This window comes from Echinops telfairi, unplaced genomic scaffold (assembly GCF_000313985.2).
Source record: "Echinops telfairi isolate 266 unplaced genomic scaffold, ASM31398v2 ScPeMD7_7412;HRSCAF=8450, whole genome shotgun sequence".
Classification (NCBI taxonomy): domain Eukaryota; kingdom Metazoa; phylum Chordata; class Mammalia; order Afrosoricida; family Tenrecidae; genus Echinops; species Echinops telfairi.
In genome coordinates this window covers 12,816,530-12,831,235 of record NW_022111312.1, presented here as the reverse complement: position 1 = coordinate 12,831,235, position 14,706 = coordinate 12,816,530, and the positions used below count along the sequence as shown (strand labels likewise).

The 14,706-nt window shown below is 46.6% G+C and overlaps 1 protein-coding gene and 1 long non-coding RNA gene across 2 annotated transcripts in view; one reads left to right on the top strand and one right to left on the bottom strand.

Moving 5' to 3' along the window:
• The window catches only part of DIABLO (diablo IAP-binding mitochondrial protein), a 20,843-nt gene extending 6,226 nt beyond the window's left edge, over window positions 1–14,617 (top strand). The window contains exons 3-6 of the mRNA XM_004709597.2: window positions 4,406–4,537; window positions 5,688–5,798; window positions 5,878–5,974; window positions 13,981–14,617. Coding sequence (XP_004709654.1) covers window positions 4,406–4,537; window positions 5,688–5,798; window positions 5,878–5,974; window positions 13,981–14,180 — 540 coding nt within the window. The 3' untranslated portion in view covers window positions 14,181–14,617. The remainder of the gene's footprint in view (window positions 1–4,405; window positions 4,538–5,687; window positions 5,799–5,877; window positions 5,975–13,980) is intronic.
• Window positions 5,529–10,475, bottom strand: LOC123522452. Its single transcript, XR_006680723.1, has 3 exons — window positions 7,040–10,475; window positions 6,140–6,215; window positions 5,529–5,881 (listed from the first exon to the last, which is right to left on the bottom strand). It is a non-coding gene; the product is annotated as an uncharacterized LOC123522452 (long non-coding RNA).
• Window positions 14,618–14,706: the final 89 nt, after the last annotated feature.

The window sequence follows — 14,706 nt, the reverse complement described above, 5'->3', positions numbered from 1 at the left end:
CAGTGAGAGAGTGAGAGTGAGTCACTGAGTGAGGCAGTGAGAGAGTGTGTGTGCGGCAGTGAGTGAGTGAGGCAGTGAGAGTCTGTGAGTGAATGAGACAGTAAGTGTGAGTGAGGCAGTGAGAGAGTGAGAGTGAGGCAGTGAGAGAGTGTGTGTGCGGCAGTGAGTGAGTGAGGCAGTGAGTCTGTGAGTGAAGCAGTCAGAGTGAGGCAGGAAGTGAATGAGAGTGAGTGAGTGAGATGGAGTAATTGAGACAGTGCGAGTCAGTGAATGAGGCAGTGAGAGAGAGAGAGAGTGAGACTGAGAGTGAGGCAGTGAGTGAATGAGAGTGAGAGTCAGTGAATGAGAAAGTGAGTGAATGAGACAGAGTGAGAGTGGGGCAATGAGAGAAAGTGAGTCACTGACTGAGGCAATGAGAGAGTAAGACAGTGAGTGAGGCAGTGAGTGAGTGAGAGTGAGTCACAGAGAGAGAGGTGAGTTAGTGAGAAAATGAGAGAGGGAGAGTCACACAGTGAGTGAAGCAGCGAGAGCGTGAGGCAGTGAGAGAGTGTGTGTGCGACAGTGAGTGAGACAATGAGTGAATGAGACAGTGAGAGTCACTGAGTGAGGCAGTGAGTGAGCGTGAGCAATTGAGTGAGGCGGTGAGAGAGTGAGAGTGAGGCAGTGAATGAGTGAGATGGAGAGAGTGAGTGAGGCAGTGAGAGAATGAGACTGAGTGAGGCAGGGGGTGAGTGAGACAGTGAGAGAGTGAGAGTGAGGCAGTGAGTGAATGAGAGAGTGAGTCGTATTTGTGTAAAATTTAAAGTATTTAGTGTTTGACCTATTGGGTCTCTTGGGTTGGTCAGTATGACAATTTCCACTGCAGTCCAGTCTTTACATTTGATACTTTCTGAGAACTTTGTGACTGTTACACTTATTACTGACTGAAGTAATGCTTTCATGAATGAAACTGATTTACTGGGATTAATACTCTGTATGTTCACATCAAATTAATGCCTATTGGTAGAGATAGGTACACCACACAGAATGTCAAGATTAGAAGAAAATTAATTTGGATATATTTCATCAAATCAATGAAAGCATAATTGGTAGGAGGTAAATATAAGCGGTTTCTATAATTTTCATTGAGAAAAACAAAATGCATCAAAATGACGCATCCTGTAAACCTACTGTTAAAGCTAGCATGCCGCTGTGCCTATGCTCGGGTACCCACCTGTAGATTCTCAGACACAGGTACCGATCTCTGTCCCACCCCTGGGACTGCCAGTACCACACACAAGACAACAGATACTAGAGAAGCTGCTTCCTATTCTGACACTTGCTACCTCTCATGGCAGGATGGCCACTGACCTGCATTTTAGATAAAGTAGTTGGCCCTCAAACAACACAGCTTTTGACCTGTGTGGGCCCAGTTCTGTGCAGGCTTTTTCCCCTTCTGTTGTGGTGAGCTCAAGTGTTGCAAAAACCCACTGAAGAATACCTTGTAACACTGATCATAGCTCCCTGCCATTCACCTGCCTGCAGCCCCGTTGGGTCCCCCAGTCCTCTGTGGATGGCCGTGTAGGTGGTGTCCACCCTTGGGCAGTGACGGCGAGCGTTGCCGTGAGCATTGGGCTGAGGGTTTCTGTTGTGCTGTCAGACGTCGGGGCATGTGTATCTGAGTGAATGAAGGGTTGAGAGGTGTTGGGGCCATAAGGTTCATAGTTTCATGTTCAATTCTTTGAAGGACCTGCCTGTGTTCTGCCCAGGGCCTGTGTACTCGACCCTCCACAGCTATGGGTGAGGAGCCCCATATTTGCACAGTCTCACTAAAAAGCACAACAAAACCTGTTCTCAGGTTTGGTTTGTTTGGGGGAGGGGGGTTAATCACTGCTTTTCTAGCGAAGGTGAGGCTGTCCCTTGTTAGGGCCGATGAAAGGGAGCCTTGGGGATGCTGGGGATGCTCACCTCAAGATCCCTGGTTGAAACCCACCAGCCACTCCAAGGGGGAAACCTGAGGCTGGCTGCCCGTGAAGAGTTAGAAAGTTCTGGTCTCTGACAGAAGGTCGATGAGAGTGGGACTCGAGCCCGTGGCAGTGGGGGGAGGTGCTAGCTAATGAAGAGGAGCCCTGGCAGCTTGATGGTTAAGTTCCTGGCCACTAATCCGAAAGTCAGCCATGCAGATCCACCGGCTGCTACATGGGAGAGAGGCCAGGCTGGCTGCTGTCGGGAAGGTGACAGCATTGGAAACCCTACTCTGTCCTGTAGGGTCCCGGAGTAAGATTCGACTCTCTGGCAGCAAAATTGCTTTTTGTTCAGTGCTGTAAAAGCATTGGGTTTTTTGGTTTGTTTTTTACTGTGGTTTTGGAGTAAGTTTACAGAGCAAATTTGGTTTTTATTTGACACTTTACACCCATTTTGTTTTATCAGTTTGTTCCTCCAATGCCCCAGTGCTCTTCCCTGAGCCCTTCATTCCTGCCCCAGTTCGCTTTTTGAGTTTTGATTTGGGACAGTGCTGCTCTTTAGGTAAGGTGACCAGATTTTAACATTGGTAAAGCGGGACACCATTGATAAAACTCATATCCTAGCAAAATAGCCACATGGCAGCCGAAAACCATATACCCGAGCTTGTCGTGCATTCTTTCCAAAAATCGGGACTGTCCCTCCAAAAGCGGGGGACGTCTGGTCACCTTATCTTTAGGTGGAAGGAGCACATTCCTCATGAGTGGTTCGGCTGTCTTTCTAGGGTGTTTGGCTAGGTGGTGGTCATCAAGGATGGTTTTCCATCTGCATATGAAAGGTGTCTAAGGGCCATCATCTTGGGGGTTCTTTAGGTGTCTTTCAGATCAATCAGTGTATGTCTGGCCTTTTTATAATTTTGAATTTGTTTTATGTCCATCTCCCATTCTGTCCAGGACTTCCGGTGTCCTGATCAGAGTGGTCAGAAGTGGTTGTGGTCGGGTGCCCTCTAGCTCTTCCCGTCCCAGGACAGATGAGGCTCTGGTTTCATGTGCTGCATTTGACTCGTTGTGTCCTTGGGTCATTCATTTTGCCCGTTTTCCTCTACACCAGCGGTTCTCAACCTGTGGGTCGCAACCCCTTTGGGGGTCAAACGACCCTTTCACAAGGGTCGCCGGATTCATAACAGTAGCAAAATGACAGTTATGAAGTAGCAACGAAAATAATGGTATGGTTGGTGGGGGGGGGCTCACCACCACACGAGGAATTGTACAAAAGGGTCGCGGCATTAGGAAGGTTGAGAACCACTGGTATAATCTCAAGGCTCCTTCTCTTGAGGTGCTTGGTTATGTCTTTGAGATGTTTGCATCACTTTTCCTGTTTGCCTCTACTATATACCTGCCTGGATGTAGTGATAGTATATACAAATATTTACAGCATATGCAAATAAGTGAGGATAGAAATACCCTCAGCCGCCAGATCTCTGTAAGTTCATGGGTGTAGTCCCGTTTGCCTACCCTTATTCCTATGAAACAATAGTAATGATTGCATTTTACTCTCTGTTGACTTCCCACATATCTATTATCTAGTAACTCCCCCTCCCACCCATCAAAGAATGCCTACTGTGTGTAACCCGTTCCTTGAGAGTTGGGGTCCTGGTGTAACTGAGTGCTCAGCATCATGGCCTCTGGGTTCAGTCACGTTACGAGGTGTTTCGTGGATTTGTCATTCTGTCTCCAGCATGGTAAGGAAGCGCTACCCCATTGTTTATACCAGTGTACAATCCACCAGCGGCGTGAGGGTTTCAGTCTCTCCACACTCTTGCCGACATCTGTGGTTTTCTGTTTTTCAGTTTACTGTGATTGCTGGTGTGGATCTCATTATGGAGACTCAGTGCTCCCTAAGAAATGGCATTGTCTCTCGCCATCATCCTGCCCCTGGTGACTACTAAAGTGGGATTACAGTGGTTATGTGTGACTGACTCATTTCATGTGGCACAGTGTTTTTGAGATTCGTCTCTGTTGTAGTGTGAATCAAGACCTTTTTTTTCATGATAGCTGGTTTTCCCTTGTGTACATGATGCATTTTGTTAAAAGTTTAGTGCTCACCTTTTGGCTTGTGAATAACGCTGCAGTGAACATTGGTGTACAAGTTGTTTGTACACATGGAATTTCCAAACCCTTTTCCACAGTGGTTATCCCATTGTACACGAGCAATGACAAGAGTGATATAAAGAATTTTATTTTTTAGAGCAGAAAAGAGCATGTACAAGTTAAGTTTTATCAAATGTTGGTACAAAGTAATCATGAAAATTAAGTTTACAGCATAGTTTGAAATTACTTCTATAGTGTCTTAAATAGCCAAAATAAGGCCTTTTTAAAAAGCTGCCCCAAGGAAGCATCGCTCATTTGGAGCTTACACCACAGTTGTTTACTTGCCCATCTTTGGCAATGTTTGTGTCTTTCAGAAATCGGAGCCACATTCTCTCAGTAATGAGGCCTTAATGAGAAGGGCAGTGTCTTTGGTAACAGACAGCACCTCGACCTTTCTCTCGCAGACCACGTATGCACTGATTGAAGCCATCACCGAGTACACAAAGGTAAGTGGCCTCATCTGCACTGAATCCAAGAGTCGGCAAACTGTCTACAGACTAATTCCCAGCTGCTGCCTGTTCCTGCAGTTCCCTCTGAAAAGAGCTAGGCTTGCTTCTATCTTGTCCTTGATTCTACTACAGTAGCAGAGTTGAAGCATTCTGACAAGAATCCGGAGCGCCCCCAGAGATTTTCGCTCTGGCTTGCTTTAAAAAGTTCACTGTGCCTCGATCTAAAGCACCGATAGTTTAGATCCCCTAAAGTCAAGGTTCCTGGGGAAAACACTACTCTGCAGCCCCGTGTGTAAAACAGGGGAGCCCAGTTTATGGTAAATGCAGGGCCTAGACACCAGTAGCAGCCATCTCTGAGGTCAGCTGAGAACGACCACTTGGACCTAACGGGAAGTATTGCCTCCCTTCTATTGAGCTGTCTGTTCAGTCACTTGTTTCCCAGGCTGCCGTTGTCCCCCTGCTTCATGTTCTCCTGTCTGAAGGGTGCTGGGAGTTGTAGTATTAAATTAAATGTAGGGGTGAGGGTCAGCCCCAACCCGCTGCTATAATATACTACTACCCACGGGTTCAGTAATGGTTGAGATATATAAGTATTGTATTAGTCATCGAGAGCATGAGATATTACAATAATGCAGTCAGACACATTACATGGTAGCATTGCTCACCTCAGCCCAGCTTGGTGGTGGACGGGAGAGGAGAGGGGGAAGAGAGAGGGGAGGTGAGAGAGATTAGAGAGGTCTGAGAGCTCTATATTACTGACCCATGCCTATATATCTTTTGGGGGCATGCCAGCCCACTAATTACAGGTAGAGACATAAGTCACAGGAAGGGGTTACATTATAGGTTACACAGCAATGAGAAGGGTGGTCTAGGGAGTGGTCTCTGGGTCTCCATAGGAACCATTATCAGTAGGGTGAAAACTTCACCTACAGGAGCCTGTCCATTGTCCCCAGAGGCAGGGAGCAGGCCCACCCCTGTGGTGGGATGAGACAGCAGTCTGGCAACTGATTGCCCTCAGGAGAGGGAATGCCTGCGCATCTGACCTCCCCCCACAGGGAGCGGTGCAGTTTCAGTGAGCGTAAGGGAACTCGAAGGTCCGAGCCTCACCTATTTTAACTCAGGCCTGTTTTTTTTTCTACATTTACAGGCTGTTTATACCTTAATTTCACTGTACCGACAATACACCAATTTACTGGGGAAAATGAACTCACAGGAGGAAGATGAAGTGTGGCAGGTGATCATAGGAGCCCGGGTTGAGGTAAGCAGGATGCTCTGTGTCCGCCGTTCTCATCCCTCACTGCAGTAACTGCATCGTGAAATGACTGCTTGATTTGCAGATGACTTCAAAACAACAAGAATACCTTAAGTTGGAAACAACTTGGATGACTGCAGTTGGGCTATCAGAGATGGCAGCTGAAGCTGCGTACCAATCTGGTAGGTTACGTTTTTTTCCACTAGGGAGGTGCTGTTGACATTTCATCGAGCTGTACAAAGAGGAGCCCTGTGGGGTCGGAGGTTAAATGCTGGGCTGCTGAGCACAACGTCAGCAGTTTGAGCCCATCAGCTAGTGTTGGTGGGGGGGCGGGGGATGAGGCTCACTTTTCCCATAAAGAGTGACGGTCTTGGAAGCCCCTGGGGCCATTCTGGTGTCGTCCTGGAGGAGGGTTGTTGGAGTCTGTAATAAAAAAAAAAAAATCCCTCACAGACATCAAAGGGGAAAGAGATGGAAATTGATTGGGGCCAGGGGATGCATTGAGGAGACAGGGATTAAAAAAGCCAAACCCATTACTGCCATTCCAACTCCTGGCAATCCTAGAAGACAGAATAGAACTGTCCCACTTTCCACGGCTATAAAACTTTCTTCCGTGGAGCTGCAGGTAGCTTTGAGCCTCTGCCTTTCTGGTAAGCAGCTGGGTGGTTTCACCACAGGCATTGATGAGACAGAGGAAGAGATAACTTGCCCACAAATAAAAGGTGTTTCAGAACTTGTTCAAGCCTTCCCTTATGTGCATATGTGTAGATATTTAAGGAACTGACTTGATTGTACGGGATTGGCAAATTCAAAATCCATAGGTCAGGTAATAGGCAGGGATTTTTACCAAAAACTTACTAGGAAATTGGCATGTGAAATAAACCGTCACCTCACTTTTCCCTCACTGACCCTTGGTTTAATAACCTGTACAGTGCTCATCGAGGTGGTGTGAAGATTCAGTAAGCACAAAGGCACATTTTTAAAAAGCAGTATTGTTAACAAAGATATAGTGGGATGGTGGGGGTGCAGAGTAGAGGTGATGGTCTACTTTGAGGATTACTTTCCTCAGCTTTAGGAATGAGTCTGCTACATATGGAATCAAATGGTTTTTAAACGAAAGTCACTGACAGAATCAATTCTGACTCTTAAACCGTGGAAACCCTGTGTAAGGTTGCTCTTCATCTGTATGGGAAGAGGTGGCCTCATGTTCCCCCCATGAAGCAGTTAAGAGTAGAACAGTTGGGTACCTCTGTAGAAGCACCTTCGAGTGATGCCACACGGTGGTGGGTGGGAGCCAGGTCCCCAGGGGTACTGAGCAGTCTCATGGCACTGCATTAGGAATGTTCCTCAGGCAGCCTTCCACACGATTCTGAGCATCTTTAAAAAATGATTTTTTAAAGAATAAGCAGAGTCGGAATAAAGTATGAGGGGAAATTCTATTGTCTTCTCATTCCCTTTTCTGTAAACTTTTTAAAGCCCCCTCGTATACAGAGAAACTAGCCTTGTACATCCCAGCAGCATTAGATGCAGGATAACAATGAATCACTAACCTAGAATTTTAGATCCAGTCAACTGCCATTAAACTTGTGATTCTAGACTCCCAAGTTTTTCACCCCCAAGCCATTCAGACACAACAGTAATGAACAAAATAACTTTGTTAAACATGCTTTAAACTAAATTGGTTTTAGGGAAAAGTGAAGGCCTATTTAAGCACTCCAATACAATCAGTAAGTAGAGATGAAACTCACCCTCTGCCGTCCAGTCACCCTGTCGGGCAGAACAGGACTGCCCTTCGCAGTTGCCAAGGCTGTAAATCTTTCTCCTGTGGAGCAGCCAGTGGCTTTCAACTGCCGACTCTGCAATTAGGAGCCTTTAACCTGAGGTACCACCACAGAGTCAGGTCCAAGAACGAGTTGAAACATGTAAGTAATAACAATAGCTAAGAATAAGTAAGTGGCACTTTATGCTTGTGATTAAATAAATAATTCTAGTTAAAAGATGAAGGTTGGTAATTATCGGTTCAGTGAATATTTTTCTGCCCTTCATCAATAAAAGCTACAAGAGGTGTTAGAGCAAAATGGTGACATACGGTGCTGCACCCGGCCCCCCAACTACTCCAAGCAGTGTCGGCAGCATCTAGAGCGAAGCCCCCACTGAGAGAACACCCACCACCTAGGGGCGATTCTGCAGAAGGAAGGGCTTCAGAACGTCTATGGGAATGGAATTAAGATAATGGACCTCACCACACTTTTTTTTTTTGGGGGGGGGGGCTCTTACAAATGTATAGCAATTCATCATTCAGTGGTAAGCACGTGTGTGCATATGTTGCCCTCAACAGTTCCAAAACCATTTCTTTCTACTTGAGTCCTTGATATCAGCTCCTCTTTCTCCCTACCCTTCCCCCCTTGTGAAACCTTGATCAATGATATATTATTGTTCTTTCACGCCTTTGTCTCCCTCTGTCCATTGTCTCCCTTCCCCACACCCTAGCCTCATGATATTGCTCCACAAATTTTTTGAGTCTCAAAATTTAGGCCATAAAACAAGTCTCAGTAAATTTCAAAAGAAAAATGGAACTAGAGATCAAAAGCACAGCATACCAAAACGTACGGCATGCCACAAAGGCAGTGCCCAGAGGGAAATTCATAGCTGTAAATAAATGTCTACATCCAAAAAAGGGGCTTTTTTTGTCAGCAGATTTTTTTTTTTTGTCAGATTCTTAAGACTGAAAAGCTATGTAAAGACTTGGTCAATATGCTGGGGGAAAAGTTTAATTTCTGCAACAGAGAGAGAGGCAACCAAATTCTAAAATTGGCAGAGAACCTGAATAGACTACTCCAAAGGAGATAAACAAACAAAACTGCCATTGATAGGATTCCAATTCATAGGAACCCTCGTATATAGGGTTTCTGAAGCTTTAAATCTTCACAGACACAGACAGCTGCTTTAGTCTCCCTCAGTGCTGCTGGTGGGTTTGAACTACTGACCTTATAACTAGCAGCCCAATGCTCACCTGACTCCATGAGGTTCCACTCCATTCTCACTCACTAGGATGGCTAATGGTGAAGAAACAAGAGATGTTGGCAAAGATGTGGAGAAACTGGGTCCATTATTCATTGCTGGTGAGAATGTAAAATAAGTCTACTGGCAAACAGACAGTTCCTCAACAAGTTAAATGTAAAATTACTAAATGAACAGGAATTTCACTTTAAGTGTACACATGAGATAGCAAGAACACAAACAGATCACTATACTCTAGTGGTCACTGTCACTCATAAAATGACAAAGACTAGGATCCCACGTAATATGAATTACCTAGAGGATGCAAGAGAGGTTGAATTTGTCATGTTACCAGAGGTAGGAAGGGAGTCTGGGTGCTTAGGTGAGCATGTCTATCGGGGAACGAATCAGGGTGCTGGCTGAACACAATACATCACTAAGCTGAAAAGACTAGGTGGAAATTATACAAATGTCAATTTTCTTACTCTACATGTATTTACCACAGTAAACAAAAGATAGGTACAGATAGAGTTACCATATTAACATAAGGAAATGATTAGCTCAGATCACATGGATCACATGAATCTGAGACCCTAAGACTTAGATAGTGCTTAGTTCCCGTGGCTGACAACTGACGGGGGATCACCCTAGAACGTCCTGTAGAGTGGGGGAAACTGGAACATCCTTCCAAATAACACACGCCTGGTCTTACTGGTCTGATAGGAACTGGTGAAAGCCCAACAACAGAGCCCCTAGACTCCTTTCAAGCCTGGACCTGAACTCAACTCATGGGCCAACTTTGAACAAAACCATAGACAGACCTGTTAGGGTCAACACACACCAGGGAGGCATACACTTCGCAGAACAATCAACCTTACAAGATCAAAAGGGCAGCACTGCCCAAGAAGAAACACCTGTGGACGAAGCGAATGTGTGTGTCTTGGAGGGAGAGAGAGAGGGAGGCAGGATAGTTGTACATGGACATTTCACAACTTTGCTGTAACTATATCCATGGATGTGGTGGGTGGAACACCAGAGGGCAAAGTTAAGAGCACCTCCTGCACATCATGAGGCACCTTGGGGAATGAGTTTGAGGGATCAGGACCATAGTCTCGGGGGACACCAACGTCAGTTGGCATAACCTAGTCCACAAAGCCCCCATCCTACTTTGGTGACTAGGGTTTGAAAGCTGTGAGCAGCTTTCTCCAGTGCAACAATTGGTCTGTCCCTGTCCAAATGTAAGAGGAATGATGGAAATCAAAGGCAGATGGAACTATTATCAGTCCAGCAGACTAGACCACTCTGAATTCAGTCTTCATGACCCGGAGACCAGAAGAACGAGTTGGTTTATCTGGCTCCCACCACCAATTGCTCTCAAATCAGGATGAATTAGAAGGTCCTGAAGAGAATGGGAGAAAAATGGGGAACAAAATTCAGTGTCAAGCGAGAGACCAGGCGTGCTGGTCAGACAGATGGAACCCCAAGACTATAGTCCTTAGCCACCCATCAGATCTTAAACTGAACTCACCTCCATGGCTCCGTTGTCAGGCAAACAACAGTGAGGTGCGCACATCTTTGAGCCGCGGTTCTCCACCTCCCTAATGTCACCACCCTTTCATACAGTTCCCATGTTGTGGTGACCCCCCACCATAACATTGTTGCTACTTCATAACTGTCATTTTGCTAGTTATGAATCGGGCGACCTCTGTGAAAGGGTCGTCGACCCCCCCAAAGGGGTCGCAACCCACAGGTTGAGGACTACTGTTGTAGAGTCATGACCCATTTGAGAGCAAAGGGCAGTATTGGGAAAGGAGGAAGAAGTGTGGGGTATGTAGGGTTACATTGTGGGCATAGTAATCTGTGACACGAAACAAAGTGTATGTGAGTTGTTACATGTAAAACTGATCTGCTCTGTAAACTTTACCCAATTTGCAATAAAAGTTGGCGGTGGGGGGAGCTTTAGCATCATACCGAAAATTAAATAACTAGAGGTGTGAAGGGAGGGCAAAGTGGAACCCACTGTTTAGGGCTGTCTACGTTTATGTTCATGAGCCCAAATGCCATGTTGGTAGTTGGCTCAGCTGCCAACTAAAAAGTGGGCCCTTTGAGCATCAGTGGCTCCACAGGGGAGAGGAAGCCGTCATCTTCCGGGGCGATACAGCCTGAGAAACCCTAAAGGGGCCAGTTCTCAGTCCTGTAGGCTTGCTTGGTTGCTGTGATTCACTTAGTGTGCTTTGGAGATTTTAATGGTGGTGATTGGTCAAAAAAGCATAGGGATAATGGTTGCACATCAAAAAGATGACAGAACAATATGCTAAAATCACAGAAAGAATCAGGGAAAAAGGCATTAAAAAGGGTCCAAGAACAAGAAGATCTCAATTGTAAAAAATGTGTGCCAACCAAGTCCAAAATGCAAGGAGCAAACGTTTTATCTTTGAAACGCATAGATCAAGATGACCAAAAATGAAAGCTGTGTTAAAGGACTTGGAAAGAATCATTAATTTATTTTCCTTAGGGGTAGGGTTAGACTTAGGGTTAGACAAAGGATTAGGGTTGAGAATCATTAATTTCTATAAGCTTGAAAGTATTTCTTGTGTGTGTGCACACACAATACAGTCCATGTGTGTATGACATTGTGCATATGATGGGGCTTCAAAACAGTCACAGAAAAACTCCATTTTCTCAAGAACCCTTTGGAAAACCCCCTCTTTATCCCTCAAAAGAAAATACATTCTTTGCAAAATCAAACTGCACGAAACTTAATTTTGTCCCATATGACAAGGGAATGTTCAATAAATTGCATGAAAAAGCTGACATACTACCTTCACTGACTATATATATCATTTTCTGACACGGTAGAAACGCATAGGCCAAAAAAACTAACAAGTGGGAATTTGCAGGTATTCTAAAATAAAAATGTACAACTGTGATGACAAATTGCATGGTAGGAGCAAAGAAACCACTAACACACACACCCCCCAAAATGGTGGCAGAAAATGGGTAACTGTCAGTAACGACACAAGTGTAAATTGATTAAATAATAGTACACCAGTCAGGAGACAGAAGCAGAATGAATAAGAAATACACCTTCGACGACAAGTCAGTGGGATAAAATATATCGAGCTAAGAGCAGTCAGAAAGAAGGCCGGGTGCAAGGGTGGTAATATTTATCTGAGAAAATGTGCCAGCACCAAGCCTCGAGAAGCACTTGGGGCACTATCGAATGACTACGGAACAGTAACGAGAGCGGGAACACAACACTAATAAAAGGAGTCTTCAATACACAACTCTCAAGGAAGGCCAACTGGGGAAAAAGGAAGATAGAGGAGAACTAAGAACCTCTTACACATGCAGAACACTTCACCCAACACTCCTTTCCAGCACACACGAAACAGCCTGCCGAACACACCATGTGTTAAGCCACACAGCAAGCCTTGATACATTTGAAAACATGGAGATGAAACACCTCACTGACATGAATAGATTTGGACAATGTTACACTGAGTGAAGTTAGTCACAAAAGGGCAAATAATTAGTGATACACTGAAATGAAAAATAGTTCACACCAAAAGAAACAGGTTTTGATAGTTAACAGGGCAGGAGAGAAGGGAGCAACAAGCTAGAGGGAGCCAGGGGTGGCCTTGGGTGAAGGGAAAGAGAATAGCCTACACAAGGGGCAGGAGGGCAGGGGAAAGCGAGTGATGGGAAGGTTAGGGGAAAGTGTTTTAACTTGAACACAAATGATGGGGAGTGTAAAAGCCTCCACCTAATTCACAAGTTAATAAAAGCATGTGAAGTAAATACAAAGAGTAGCAATTGTGAAGATCAGACAGGTGAGGACCGTTCACATGAAGCAAGAGCAAACTCGGTCTAAAGCAGAACACGGATGACACCTGGAGGAGGCCAAGATTTGAGATGGTTACAACTTGGGAGACAGCATGAAATCAACATCAAGAAAGGCGTTTTAGATGTAGACCTGTGTTTTAATTATAGGGGACTATTATGAACTTCCTTTAAACCCGAAACCGGTCCATACTAAGGCGGGAAGCATCTACAGAGGATGAAACAGTATTTCTGAGAGTTTGTGCCCCCCCCCAGGCTCAGGCTGTTTGGGGTGGGGTGGGGGGTGGAGTCTTAGTACGTCTTCAGAAACACAACTGCCATGTTACAGAATGTATATACTGGGGTTTGTAGACAATGATGACATTTTCCAACTATTAAACATTTTTGAAAGCCAACGTAACAACGCTGATTCACGAATGAGCTGGGACGGCACCAGAAACCAAACTCAGACCCACTGTGAGTCAGTTCTGACTGGGGAGACCCTTTAGAGCAGGGTGGAGCTGCCTCAGGTGAGACTGAACACTATGGGAACAGATGGCCTTGTCGTTCTCCTGAGCAGCGCTCCTCAGGACGGCACCCAAAGTACTCCAACACAAACCCATCGGCCAGAGTCTTCTACAGAGGCTTCAGGTGTCGCTTGCCCCACAGCCCCCACACACACAGGTGTGCATCACCTATGACGCAGTGAACCGTGGGTGTTGGGAGAAAGCACACAGACTAGTCCCTGCGGTGGCGGCGGCCCCGGGAGGAGGAGCAAAGCCGCCAGAAAAGGGACTCTGAACGGGACGGACAGAGATAAAAATCTACTTACTGATGAGCCACGGGAACCATTTCTTTCTGGGCCAGGAGTGGGGGGAGGAGGGGTACCCCGACGAGAGGCAGCACTGCTGAAGGATGGAGAGCAGGCCCGACCTGTGGGTGTGCTGGCAGGCGGCTCCTCATGGTGAGATGCCCTAGCAGCAGATAATGGAGTAAGGTAGCACATTTTTTAATAAAGGGGGTGGGGGGTGGTGAAAGCAAATGCAGAGTATGTTCAGTGAGGAACTTTAATGCCATTATGTAAATTTCTAAGTATTTCCTTGTCTCCGCAGTCCAGCTATCCATTTTCAGAAAGAGGGAGATGCCCACCAGAGGGCAGAGGCAGCCTCTGAAGGTTGGGAGGGCAAACACTTCTGTTTGAGTCACTCAGGCCTGCGCAAGTGTGGAGGGAGAAGGCTGTGGGGCGGTAGACTGGGGGTTGTGACTGCAGTTTAGCAGGGCCCTGGGGTGCTCTGCTCGGTGGGGAGGAGGCCAGAGCCACCTGGGCCCTTCAACTGATCTGCTCTTGGGGCTTCCCCTCTGGCAGGAGCAGACCAGGCCTCCATCACAGCCCGGAACCACATCCAGCTGGTGAAGTCGCAGGTGCAGGAGGTGCGCCAGCTCTCCCAGAAGGCAGAGACCAAGCTGGCGGAGGCACAGACCGAGGAGCTGCGGCAGAAAGGCCAGGAGGCAGGGGGTGGTGAGGTGGTGGAGCCGGAGCCTGAGGCCTACCTGCGCGAGGACTGAGGGCGCTGCCAACACCACTGCAGAGCGTCTGTTGCCTGAGCGAAGCCGGGCTGAGTCAGCTGTTGGAGAGAAGCCTCAGTGCCAGCCCCTCCCCTGGGGTCTCCAGCCCATCTGCCCCTGGTTCACATTTCACCCCATTCAACTGCCCTGGCTCCGGAAAGCATCTCGCCAACCTGGCCACCAGTTTAGTAGCCATTTAACCTGTTTTCAATCTTATTTGCGTTTTCAAATATGATTTAGTAGCTGCTCCTCCAAAGGGCTGTGAATGGGGGAAGTGAAGTGTTTCTAAGGCCACCTCTGATTAGGCCCCACTGCCCCAAAGACAGTTCAGGGCAGCAGTGGCCTGTGCTGTGGACCTAGGGCTCCCACAGGACCCAGGCCACCACCTGCCTTTTCAAGTCTGTTGTATCCAAGGGAAAGAATTTTTTTGCATTTGACAATCTGTGTGTGTATGCGTACGTGTATCTCTGGGCTTCCCTCCTCTACCTCCCAGAATGGCAGAGCCCCACGGGCCCTGCCCCAGGTT